The 13,115-nt window shown below is 35.1% G+C and overlaps 1 protein-coding gene across 1 annotated transcript in view; it reads right to left on the bottom strand.

Moving 5' to 3' along the window:
* Positions 1-2,090: 2,090 nt before the first annotated feature.
* Positions 2,091-13,115, bottom strand: part of CUL5 (cullin 5) — a 93,166-nt gene continuing 82,141 nt past the window's right edge. The window contains exons 14-19 of the mRNA XM_046685573.1: positions 12,505-12,628; positions 12,023-12,198; positions 11,297-11,458; positions 10,447-10,565; positions 9,445-9,568; positions 2,091-5,637 (exon numbers count right to left, since the gene is read on the bottom strand). Of these exons, the coding sequence (XP_046541529.1) occupies positions 5,443-5,637; positions 9,445-9,568; positions 10,447-10,565; positions 11,297-11,458; positions 12,023-12,198; positions 12,505-12,628 (900 nt within the window). The 3' untranslated portion in view covers positions 2,091-5,442. The remainder of the gene's footprint in view (positions 5,638-9,444; positions 9,569-10,446; positions 10,566-11,296; positions 11,459-12,022; positions 12,199-12,504; positions 12,629-13,115) is intronic.

Genomic DNA, 13,115 nt, shown 5'->3' with positions numbered 1-13,115 from the left:
TTGCCTTCCTGGTTCCCACTACTCACCTTCAACTATCAACCACCGTTGAAGAAACATCTAAGTAGTAGCAGTCTGCCTTAGTAACCACAATATAATAAAGGTAATACTGAATTTATCATTGAATGAAAATAGGAAAACTCAGTAACATCCAGGGAAGTCTCCAATCCTTTTCTTTTTCTTTTTCCTTTTTTTTTTTTTTGGCTGAGGAAGATTTGCCCTGAGCTGAGATCTGTGCCAATCTTTCTCTGTTTTCTATGCGGGGCCACCACCACAGCATAGTCGCTGACGAGTAGGGTAGGTCTGCACCCGGAAACTGAAGCTGGGGCACTGAAGCAGAGTAGGCCGAACTTAACCACTAGGCCACAAGCCTGGCCCCTCCAGTCATTCTTTCAACAGCCAAAAACTAGAGTACATCTAAGTTTGGATCATTACCAATTCAGAGAGCAAGCTGCTATCCACTCTCTACACTCACTCTAGGATCTCACTATCAAAGATTTTTAATCTTGGGTGTTGAACACTTAAAATTTATACACAGAATTGTTCATATCTTTATATATTTGTCTTTATCAGATGCTCATAAAAGTCTCCTCAACAGTCTAAGCCCCCTACTCCAGATTGTCCATTGGTCAAAACAGAAGTTTGATTTTATAGCCTAGAATAAGCAATTAGAAAATAAAGCCTCCCCACTTAAAACTTCAAATACTGGGGCTGGCCCAGTGGTGCAGCGGTTGAGTTTGCACATTCTGCTTTGGCGGTCCAGGGTTTGGCAGTTCCGATCCCGGGTGTGGACATACACACTGCTTGTCAAGCCATGCTGTGGCAGGCATCCCACATATAAAGTAGAGGAAGATCGGCACGGATGTTAGCCCAGGGCCAGCCTTCCTCAGCAAAAAACAAAAAACAAACTTCAAATACTGAACTCTACTCGGTTCTCAACCACACATGCTCTCATTCTATCCACATCTGAGTGCCTACTACTTGCCAGACAGGTTTCTTTTTGCATTGTTTTAGCAGGACTGGATCCAACTTTCAACATTTGGGTATTCCCTTTGAGAAAAACAATATAAATTACAAATACGAAATTCCTAGGGCCCCTCCCAGGGCCTTGGAAGGGGCCTGTGCAAGTAAGGGGCACAGAAACAAGCTTACTGGTAAACGTCCCTAGGTTCCGGTGAATCCTATATTGGGACCATACTCTTCTCTGCCTTCATTTCCAACTCCCCTCCAGCCCCCAACCCTGCCCCAATCCCAGTTCAAGTCCATGGCTGAGAATAGCATCATTATGAAGTGCTGTAGACTGAATGTCTGTGTCTCTCCAAAAGTCCTATGTTGAAACCTAATCTCCTTGTGATATCAGGAGGTGGGGCCTTTGCTTTGGGAGGTGATCAGGTCCTGAGGGTGGAGCCTTCATGAATGGGATTAGTGCCCTTATAAAAGAGACCCACTGAGCTCTCCCATCTTCCGGCTATGTGAGGATACAATGAGAAGTCAGCATCTGTGACGTGGGAGGGGTTCCTCACCAGAACCAACCATGCTGACACCCTGATCTTGAACTGCCAGCCTCCAGAACTGTGAGAAATACATTTCTGTTGTTTATGAGTCACTCAGTCTATAGTATTTTGTTATAGCATCCAGAACTAAGACACACTCCACCTTCATAACCTTATTACTAAACTATCTTTAGCTTTGAAATTGAAATATTTCACAAATTTTCAAATATACATAGAACATGAAATAATTTTTTATATTTTTTTACTTTGATATAAAATTTAAATTTTGGTTATGACATAGCTTATGTAAACTCGTGAATGAATGCATTAATCACTTTCAGATCTGAAACTTTTGACCTCTTCCAGGCATAAAAGTTATATGCTATCCGTCAGTGGAAAAGTTAACGTTCCTGATGGCTTTCATTTTGAACTAGAATTTGAAATCTAAAAGAAATAAGTAGGTTACTTTTCATATTTCTGATCCCTAAGGCTGGCTCAGATTTACTATTTCACCATAAAATATATAAATATACTTACTGTAAAAATTTTAATTAAACTCTCAGAAACTACGGTAGAACATCAATATTTTCTGGATAGGTGAAAGCTTTTATATTACATTTTTATTTTGCAAGAAAATAAATTATACAACTTAAAAAATAAAATCCAAAAATTAAGCAGTTCATCAAAATATTTCAGCCTACTGCATACAGAAACTGCTACCATTTAAAATTGTACAGCATTATCATCTCAGTATGTAGTGGCACACATTCAAAATCGTATATATCATACGAGGATAGATTACAACTGAGGAACTCAAATTTGTTCAACACTCCAGACGACAGATATAGTGTAGATGACAGGAAAGCTTTCATGTAATGTTTATTTCACAAACATGACCTTGGAAGAGTTTATAAGATAGCATCCCAGTCATTTACATGAAAATAGAAAAACCAGCTTGAGTTTAAGATAGCAAATCTTTCTGGAAAACTAGCAAATCTTTCACCCAAATTGAATTTTTAAAATTTGCCCTTTGAGCAGGGCTAACGACATCCTACCGCAAATAATGCAAAATACTTTTTAACTACTCCGGTCATACTTTGTATTAAATTTAATAAAAAGTAAAAATAAGAAACCTAACATTTCATTTTTGGAAATTTTAACACTTATGTACAAAATAAGAGAGACTTAAACAGGCTGACAGAATGCAGGGACCCCTCCAATAAATGTAAAAATTGGAAGACTTCAGAATTTATTTCAAGATTTTCATTAAATAATCGGAACAGTAAATGTTCTAATATATATCTCATTATAAGCATTAAAATTGTTTCTATTTTTATTTAGTAAATTCTGTTTCATGTTTACTTACTCTGGCAATGACATAGCAACAAAGGTTAACATTTTCCAGATGGCTCCATCGTTAAATTAGGAGATATTCAAAGGTTAAATTAACCTCTGAAGCATCCTATTGCCCTATTACTCATGAAAAAAAAAAAGGTTTTTTTCCCCTTAACTACGTCAGGTTTCATCTCTGCTCAGATAGCACTAATTTTAAGTGCACATTAGAGGAAAGGGACCTGATAAAGGAAGGATACTGTGATTCTCTACCTTTAGCAAACTGCTGGTAAGTTTTTTTTCAAATTCTTTTTTTAAAATTAGCACATCTATTGTCAAAACATATTCAAAGAAAATTCAACAATGGTATAGGCACCTTGTCAACTAAATGGTTTTCATGAACACCAAAAAGCAGTTAAACTTTTGTATACACAACGGAAAAAATGACGAAAACTGTAAGTCTACAGTATTTGCTGTTCTATTCCCCAAAATATAATTAGGACAGAATTAGCTATCAAAAAATTTATAAAATTTAATAGAAAACTTTGCTATGGATTTAGAGTTACCCACTTTTGCATTAAATTTGCCTTTATAAATGAAAACATCATGGCTCTCATTCTTAAATGACCAAAAAGATTAGAAATTCCAAAAAATTTCTGAGAACAATTATGGTTTAAAACAACAAAAAACTCTTAAACTTTAAAAAATGGCCTGTAATTTTCCCTTCCACTGTCTCCTCCTTTGGCATTCCTGTATGGATAAGCAAATATGCCAATACCAAACTATTTGTTAAATGTAAGGGCCCCAATTACTACAAACTTATCTTTTTAATTTTGAATTTATCCATTGTTCGCAGTCATCTAATTGGACAGCGAGCACCAATTTAGTTTAATTCTTCACAATATGCTTCGTCTAGTAAGTGACATATGCTACCTTAGAGCTCAAGTGTAAGAATTTAAATCAGAAACAAAATTCCAATTTCCTATGAGTTTCAGAACAGGCATTTGACCATAAACAGCACAACGCCCAGTGTTCTAAACTGGCTTTCCACAGGCAGCTCACAAAGCCTCTCGAGACAGGGGCTGATTCCGTGAAGTGCTCCTGAAAGCACTCGGCAGGAACACTGTGCGCCTTTCAATGCTCCAGCACGCCACTCCCTACTACCTTCAACATCATATGTTTGAAATATTACTTAATATCAAGATAGATATAAAATAATTTGCAAGAAAATTTGAAACGTGCACCATAATGAATAAAAGTCCATGTGAGCCATTCTTTCCCAATGGGGAATAAGTTTTTCTCTTTTAAGTTGTTCACATCCTCAAGTCCTACAATCTCCACTACTCTGGGTATTCAGTTGCCAGCAACTAATAAGTTGCTACTTTGGATTGACTGAAAGGAACAAGTGTTGCCTTCTGAACATTTAAAAAATGTTTATTTTTAAAATATATAAATATATATGTACATATATTTGGCAAGTTTACTGTTCATATTAAGATTGCAACAACTTTGCTTATGCTTTTCAGGTCTTATGTTGTGGTTTTCTCTTCCTCCTAGGTGACTGATAATTATTACTTTTTAAAACAGAATGTCTTCCTTTCCAGAAACCTGAGGCTATAAATCCCTAATCATGAGACTTCAAAATACCAAAATATTTCTGTGCTACAGATTGAGAGATCAGTTACGTAACTGTATTATATCAGAGAGGAGATTTCTGCCTTGTTTTTAATAAATTTGCATATGGCATAATAAACATTAGGTATATAAACATTAAGTGTGTTAGTAGACACTCAATGTTTGTTTTTGTTTTGACTCTGCGATCGAAACGATCTATCTCCACACATTTTTTTAAACAACTGAAGCAACAATGAATATAAGCTTCATTTTTTCCAAACAAGTTCTCCAGCCATATAAGATAAAACTCCTGTCCGTTTAAAAACCAACTAAAACAGCAGTCTTCTGCTTAAACAAAGCCAGCATTTGTAAGCTGGAAAAATGTAATACCATTTTTAGGCCACCATTAAAATCTGGTTACTGTACTGAAGGAGTGTCTGAACAAGCAACTTGATACTATTAAACACTTAGCTTCTCACCTACACCTGCCCTCTCAATGTTGTGTAGGCCACCTCACTCCTTTGATAAAAAGAAACCACGAGTACTAGTTCTAGTTTTAATTGCATTTTTAAAACAAAACATAACAGCATTTTTCAGTGCACAAATATCTGAAGATCCTTCCTTGTGCAATTACATTTTTGTGAAAGAGGAAAAAGGAGAAAAAAAGAGAAGAAAAAGCAAAAAGAACCCCGCCTTCACCCTTCGCAACTGTATTTCTTCTGGTGGGTATAAATCAAATTTACTTTTAAAAGTTCATAATGGGCTCTTCATGAATGCAAGTTTCTCCACAAAACAGCATGCTGTTAAAGAGTGTGCAACATGAAGGGAATGCCATCATGCTAACTAATGTGATTGGCAAAATATAGTTGTTTTGTTAGGTAAGGCAGAGATTTCAATATTCATGTAATCAAAGTCCAAATAAACCTTCCTCCAGCACAAACTGTTACAACTTTCTGCCTAAGCGCTCCAATATTTGGGTTCTTAATATTGTCCATGATATTCAAAATTATGCCATATATATGAAAGTGTTGATATCGGATTCATCTCTTCTGATGTATTTGTGCTCTATTAGCCATTCTATTTGCTCTTTTATCATTTTCTTTTGCGGCAAGAACATGTTTTTCAAAATTTCTACTAATTCAGTCTGCAGCTGAGCATTACTGATTTTCTTTCTCATCTTCATTATTTGTATGATAGCTTCCTAAAAGAAAAAATAAAAATGAAAGAGCATTAATGTATTAAATTATTTTAAGTAAAACAAAACACAAAATGACTTTTTATGTATTTCATTCTCTATCCAACATCTATTCAAATGATTAACAATCACTAGGAGGTTAAACTTGAGACCAGCATCTTTCACTTAACAAATAAAAATATCTTTTTTCACTCACTGTAAAAGAAAATCTGCTAAATTACAGAGATTTCGAAGAAAGAGAAAAAGCAAAATTACTGATAACCTCTCTGCTGAAAGAAAATCACACCTAATGTTTTGGTATATTTCCTTTCATTTATTTTTCCCACACTAAGCACATTTAAAAAATTTATCTTACCTGTGAAAAGGTATATAATTTGGTATTGTGTTAAAAATCAATTAAGATCCAAGGAACCCCTTACACATACTCTCTCCCTTGTATTCACAGCTATTTCTTCTGCAGCAGTAGAGGCCAGTTGGTGACTGTTTTAAAAATCAATAATTACTATGCTCTCCGTAGTAATTAATAAATTGTATTTGTTATAAATACTATCTTCAGTTTATATTAACTCAATGAAATGTTTTAACTTTCTACAGAAGTACGCATTTTTCATCTAAGTCAATTTTATCAATATTTCCTTGATGATTTCCTTAATTACTATTAAGCTTGTATCAGAAATAATTAGAAAATTATTAAATATTGTTTTCTCTTTTGCCTTTTCCAGTACAAGTTCTCTCTTTAGCCAACAAAAGGCATCTATCTGCCGTGGTAGAGATCAGAATTCATTGTAAAAGAAATGTGAAAACAGAAAATGAGGTAACATTTGCTTTTAACATTCAAAATGGAGTTTTGCTGCAAAGCAATAGGCTTGGGAGTCAGGCACTATTCAGCAAGAGAAAAGTACCTTCAACCTCCCCTGTACAGACATGAGGATTCCTTCACTATCACTAAGAGGTCAGGTGAATTCCTCCCAATCTCAGTATGTCCAGATGCCAGGCTCGTGATCATAGGGGATTTTGTCAAAGGTCCGGATAAAAAGAAGGAAGAGGGAAAGTCTGTTCCTTCAAGTACTTGAAGATTACAGGAACCAAGAAGAGAAGAGGAATAATTGTAAATGTTCCAATTTCTCCTCTTCTAGCTTTGATAGAGGTGAAGATGGTGGTTGTCTTAGAGAAGTTAAGAGGAAAGCAAAGAGCACAGGGGCTCTGGCCCTGGTCCTCATTTAATACGCTTGGAGGTCACTTGCAGAGTGGCATGATATGACGGAAATAATTTGCACTCCTGAATCTCTCAGTTCCCACATGATGCAGATAGAGTTTAGAGCTCATAGACCTGCCACAGAGTCTTTAGTGGCAGGAGAGGATGATCCTGCAGCAGCAGCAGCAGCAGATAATGACAGTGTGCCATGTAGGCCAAGAGTCTACACAGAAGATGTGGCAGACTCAAGAGCTCACTCAGTAAGAGCAGAGGACACGCAGTCAGAGCAAGGAAGAGGCCATGTGGTCCTACCAACTGGAAAAAGAATAAACCATAGTTCATCTGCTATGGACATCAGCAGTAGATAGCAACAGAAAGTCAAATTCCCACAGGTGACAGATAAAGCACTCCACAGCTGCCAAGAGCAAGAACCCATGACACTGTCACAACTGTATAGATATGACTATCCCTTCACTGTTACTACGAGATCAGGTGAATTCCTCACCCTCAATACATCCAGATGCCATCTGTGAAAATAGTAAAGAATGGGACGGGTGGAGCAGGATCAGGGAGAAATAAGAAAGTCTGAGCATTACCTAAAGGGATGGTTCAGATTACTAGATTGGGCATAATTATGGATCAGTTTAAGACAAAACAAAAAAACTTCATTTTCTCTGCACATCTTATAGTACAACTACACCCGCCATCCCATTATACATCTCAACTCTAATCCATCTGTAATTTATCCTGGTGTAGCCATAAATGAGGAATATATCCTGATTCCTACTCTCAAATGTAAAATTTCCCCAAAACCTCTTATTGAATAATCCATTCCCTTTTCACAGACTATGGAAATTATTTCCTTTATTGCAAAGTTCATTTATACTCATATAATTTAATTCTGAGTTATTTTTTCAATTAACTGCTTGTCACACTTTTTTTTTTCTTTTTAGAAGGAAGCTTCTAGATCATCAGAGTTTCTCTCCCTTATTTTAGTATTATTATTTTTCCTTCTTCTCCCAAAAGCCCCCAAGTAAAATACATAGTTGTGTATTCTAGTTGTGGGTCCTTCTAGTTGTGGCATGTGGGATGCCACCTCAACGTGGCCTGATGAGCGGTGCCATGTCCGTGCCCAGGATCTGAACTGGTGAAACCCTGGGCCACCGAAGTGGAGCGTGCGAACCCAACCACTCAGCCACAGGGCTGGCCCCTGTTATACTGTTTGATTTTTGTAGATATTTTAATGAGTTTTAATATTTGGCAAGGAAAGTTCCATCAGCACCAATGCCTTACTCTTGATTTTAAAAAAAATATTTTTCAATCACTGTCATGTATTCTTTCTGATAAAACTGAGAATCAATCTGTAAAATTCCACAAATATTCCTAGTTGAATTTTTATATGAAATATTCAGTAAACATGGTAGTAATATGGGAAAAAATCAACTTAAGTTATTCAGCCTTTTCATTAAAGAATATGGTATTTCATGTGGAGCAAAAGAAGCCAGACACAAAGAGTACAGACACAGTCTGATTCCATTTATGTGAAGATCTAAAACTGGTAAAGACAAGCAATGGTGACAGGAACCAAGTGGGTTGGAGGGGGCCTGGCTGGATGGGAGACAAGGGGAAATTACTGGAGTGATAGAAGTGTTCTGTATCTTAATTGAAGTGATGGTCACACAGGTACATACATTTATCAAAACTCAATGAAAACTATACTTTGAAATGTGCATTCTATCATGTGTAAATTACACCTTAATAAAAAATTTTAGAAAGAAAAAACAGAGCATGAACTTCCTCTTTATCTACTGAAATCTCCTTGTGAATTTCTCAGTAAAGGGCCGCTCTCTTCTCATAGGTCCTATACACTACTTTTTACAAAAATGCATATGATTTCTATGGTTTCTTCTTTTATTTTCCTCAAAAGTTTTTAAATTTATTCATTTATTGCTAAAGAGAAAAGCAATTGATTTTTATTTATTCATCTTTTCTCTACTCCTTCAGCATATTATATGATCTATAAGTAATGAAAAATTTTACTCTTTTACTCTTGTTTTATATTTTATTACATTGGCCAGTAGTTTCAAACAATATTAAATAAATATAGTAAAAGTGGGACAATTTTGTTTTAATAAAACTATTTCTAAAGTTAAAAGGGTCACACAAGTCATACATTAGTTTGCAATAGGTATTCTTTATCATGCTCAGAAGGTAGTATAATCCTAGCTTTAAAAAATTTTCCCTAATTTCACATTACAATGGAATTAGAAGTCTTAAAATAAATAAAATTTTTAATATTTCAATCCTAGAATTATAACTTGTTGCTGAGATACATTTATTCAAGTGTGGTCAAAGAGAGACATAACCCAAAATAAGGCTTTGCCCAACCAAGAGAATCTACCAGAGGCCACCCAAGCCATACAGACATATTTCTTTCAGCAGCTAAGAGAATGCCACCAACACAATTTTTAAATTCCTGTAAATGGAAATCAGCTCTTCCTTACAAAAAGTCTGAATACCTACATGCTTTAAAAAAAAAAAAAATTTGAAGATTAAAAAAAAAATCCCAAGAAACCAAGTTTCTCATAATTTAGACATTCTGTCTTAATGGTACAAACCTGGGTTCTGAGTATTCTTAGTTGAACTATTCCTTCATTCTCCTCTTCTCTCATCCTTTCTGTAGTGAGCTGCAAGCGTCCAATCAAGTTGATTTTACCCCTTTTCTGAACTTTTGCATTTTTTCTATAAAAACATTGAATCAAATATTTTACAGTGAAAGGCCTTTTAAACATCATATATAGCAACAGTATCTGAGAGAAAAGATTTAGAAATATTCTAAAGGAATATCCAGAACTGCTGAAAGGAAAAGTAACAAATAACCAACATATAGCTTTATTTAAAATGAACCCTATGAATTCCCTCAAACACAATAGAGGCTGTTTTAATAAAACATGGGTGACTACACTCCCTGTAATAACAAAGTTAATATAATTTATATTGCTATGAAAGTGATAGATAACTGAAGATATACGGGTGATAATTTAGCATTATCTTTTTTTTTTTAAGATTAGCCCCTGAGCTAACATCTGTTGCCAATCTTTTTTCTTTTTCTTCTTCCCAAAGCCTCCCCATACATAGTTGTATATTCTAGTTGTAGGTCTTTGTAGTTCTGCTATGTGGGATGTGGCCTCAGCGTGGCCTGCTGAGCAGTGCCATGTCCACGCCCAGGATGTGAACCCATGAAACCCTGGGCCTCTGAAGCAGAGAGCTCGAACTTAACCACTCGGCCACGGGGCAGCCCCTCAGCATTATCTAATTGAATCTTAAGAAAAAAATGCTTTGTGTGGATAAAGCTAATTTAGAGTGCAAGAAGATGTTTAAAGATGAAAAGTAACACACTATGTCAGACACCAAAATGTATCCATGAAAAATATGTAAAGAAGTAAACATCTCCAGTTCAGTAATATGTTTAATAAACAACTAAATGGCATAAATCTAGACTGTTGACAGTATACAGACATGTTTTAAATATCATGAAAGGAAAAGAATTATTTTGCTAAAAATGAAGCACTAAAATTCAAAACGTATTTTTATTTTCGATCAATCAACATAAACCTTACATTAAACTGAACTCCTGGTTCACTGAGAAGAGGGTACCTTCTGTAAAGTCTTTGGGTGAGTTGACTTGAGGTTCATACAATAAAACTTGCCGTTTGAGCTTTGGGAAAGCTACTAAAGACTATGAAGTAAAAAGAGAAAACAATTAGCATCTATAAACAGTATGGAATACTAAGATCAATTCTCCAACATGACCAATATAGGCAAAAAAGAATTATAAGCACAAATTCAGAATTCAAACTATTATTTGGTACCTCCATGAATATAACAACGTAAATGCATAATGAGGAAAGAACGAGGAGAAGAGTTGGTTATGTGGAAGCAATAAATGCTCTCTTTTCAATAATACAAGAAACTAGAGGGACTGGTCATATGTGACCACAGCAAACACCACTTACCAGTTATATATCAGCTGTTTCTCTCCAGGAAATAATTTATTTTGGAACTTTTAAGAGGTCTATGGAGTAGGGATAAAACTTCGGTTATGAGATGAAGGCTAGTGAGTACATTTTATAAGCCTGAAAAGGATCAAAGTTTTCTAATCCTTAAGGTTTTGGGTCATCATAAAATCTCTGAACACATTCTCAGTATGAAATATTTGGTCACACTCTTCACAGGTAACACTTAAACACCAACTCGATCTTTCTCTCCTTTTTATATTGCCTTTCTCTGTCTTAGTAACTTGCTTATTTTCAATTTCTTTTTTTCCATAAATACCTCATTAGAGTATTTTTCTTGGTTAAAAGTCATTTGAGAATGTTATGAACTCATAAATTTACTATAAGCACATCAACACATATTTCTTGCTATGTGAGAGGATATAATTTTAAAAACAAAAAACACAAAACAAACCCATAAAGTCCTTCTAAGCTCAGCATCAGGGAGTTCAGTTGCAAGTTTTAAATTTTCAAAGCTTATTTTCTCTCTGGGTCTTTGGTTCCATGCAAACAACACAGCCAGCTGAAACGTTGTTACCTCCAGATCATATTGACCTACTTCGTTCTTAAACGTTATCTATAAAAGATAAAATAATTAAGAAATAAGAATCTCTTCATAATGATCACCAACTATCTACTATAATATCTCTTACATGAGGTTACATAAGAAAAAGACTGCTAGTTGTCTTCCAATATCCCTTCTTCCTTTCTTACACGGTAATAAAAATTTTAGCAGACCTTAATTAAGACTGCCCAAAATAAAGACTCATCTCCCAATTTTCCCTGGAGCAAAACGTGACCAGGTGACTGAGTTCTGGCCAATGAGATGTGAGTGGAAATGATGCGGGAAACTTCTGGAAATCGCCCTTACAGGAAAGTATACCCTCATCTTTCCCTTTCTGTTTGGCTGGAAGGCAGACATAGTGAGGATCATACTGGATTCTGCAGACAAGAGCAATACCTTAAGACTGGTATAACCAGAAGCCCGTGTCCCTAACAACTTCACAGAACAGATCAACTCTATCTGATCAAACTCTTACATGTGAGAGAAGCAAAGATCTATGTCATTTAAGCAACTCTTATTTGGAGTCCTGCTACTTTTAGCCAAACCAATATGTGAACTAACACACCATCTACTTACAATTCCATTTGACATGAGATGATGCCAATGTAATTTTCTACCACTATGATTTTTTTTGTAGAATTCTTCTACTTCAGGTATCAAATCCTCCAGTTCAGTAGGAAGTGAGACAAAGACTTTCTCAGAGCTCCTTGACCAGGCACCAGCATTCAAAATTTTTATATTAACGGAATCAGCTATAGGCAAGAACATCAGAAAACACAAAGTAAATAATCTTGACAATGGATAAAATTTAAATATGCACCTACAGAGTAAGCTTTGGTGAAAAATAAACAAGACTAAAGATTTCGTTAAAAGTATCCTTTTGTTTCAAAATAAGGAAGAGCAAATCTAAATTCTGCTTTGCAGGATTGTCTTCAAGGAATGTGAACTTTGTAATGTCTTTGTATCTATTACTGCTAAGAAATATTTTTAACTTACTGGAAAACAAAGATATCTTTTCAAAAAAGTTTAAAAAAATATATGTAATTATAAAACAATACCTGGTAAAGCCAATTTATTATTTTTGTGCATTTCCTTAAAAGCTTGGTTCAAATCTTCAGATACTTTTATGTCCTGAAACATTCGAGCAAGCTTGTTTACATAATCTGCTGGCATACCAACTTCCTATGAAAACCAAAGACAGAAGAGATAATAAATAATACATGATCTGATACACTATTAGGAAAATTTTAATGGAAAACTACATCTTAGATGCCTTAATACAAAATTCTTCCTCTTTATTTATTAGAATGTTATAATCTAATACCTATTAAATTTGATTTTTAGAAACTAAATAGAATAGTACAGGCAATCCTGCCTTTCTTTGCACGATTCCAATGTGCATGAATTTCAGTTACCATAGTATAGTTAAATAATAGCAGGCCCAACAACACAGTTCAGCTTTCAGTTACCATTACATATTAAATGTGAGCAATGCATAAAGTACAAACTTCACTTCTAGCGCCTCAACCTACAAATCACTATAACAAATAACAGAGCACATCATATCAGTGACAAATCACACTATTTCTTTCAAAATCTATTAGTCATCTGTTTATTCAGTTCACCCACAGACAGTAAAGCATGTAATTTTGTTGCATCCTTGTCTTCC

The sequence above is a fragment of the Equus quagga genome, chromosome 14 (genome assembly GCF_021613505.1).
Source record: "Equus quagga isolate Etosha38 chromosome 14, UCLA_HA_Equagga_1.0, whole genome shotgun sequence".
NCBI lineage: Eukaryota > Metazoa > Chordata > Mammalia > Perissodactyla > Equidae > Equus > Equus quagga.
The sequence above is the reverse complement of the archived record's forward strand: the minus strand, read 5'-3'. Positions and strand labels throughout refer to the sequence as shown.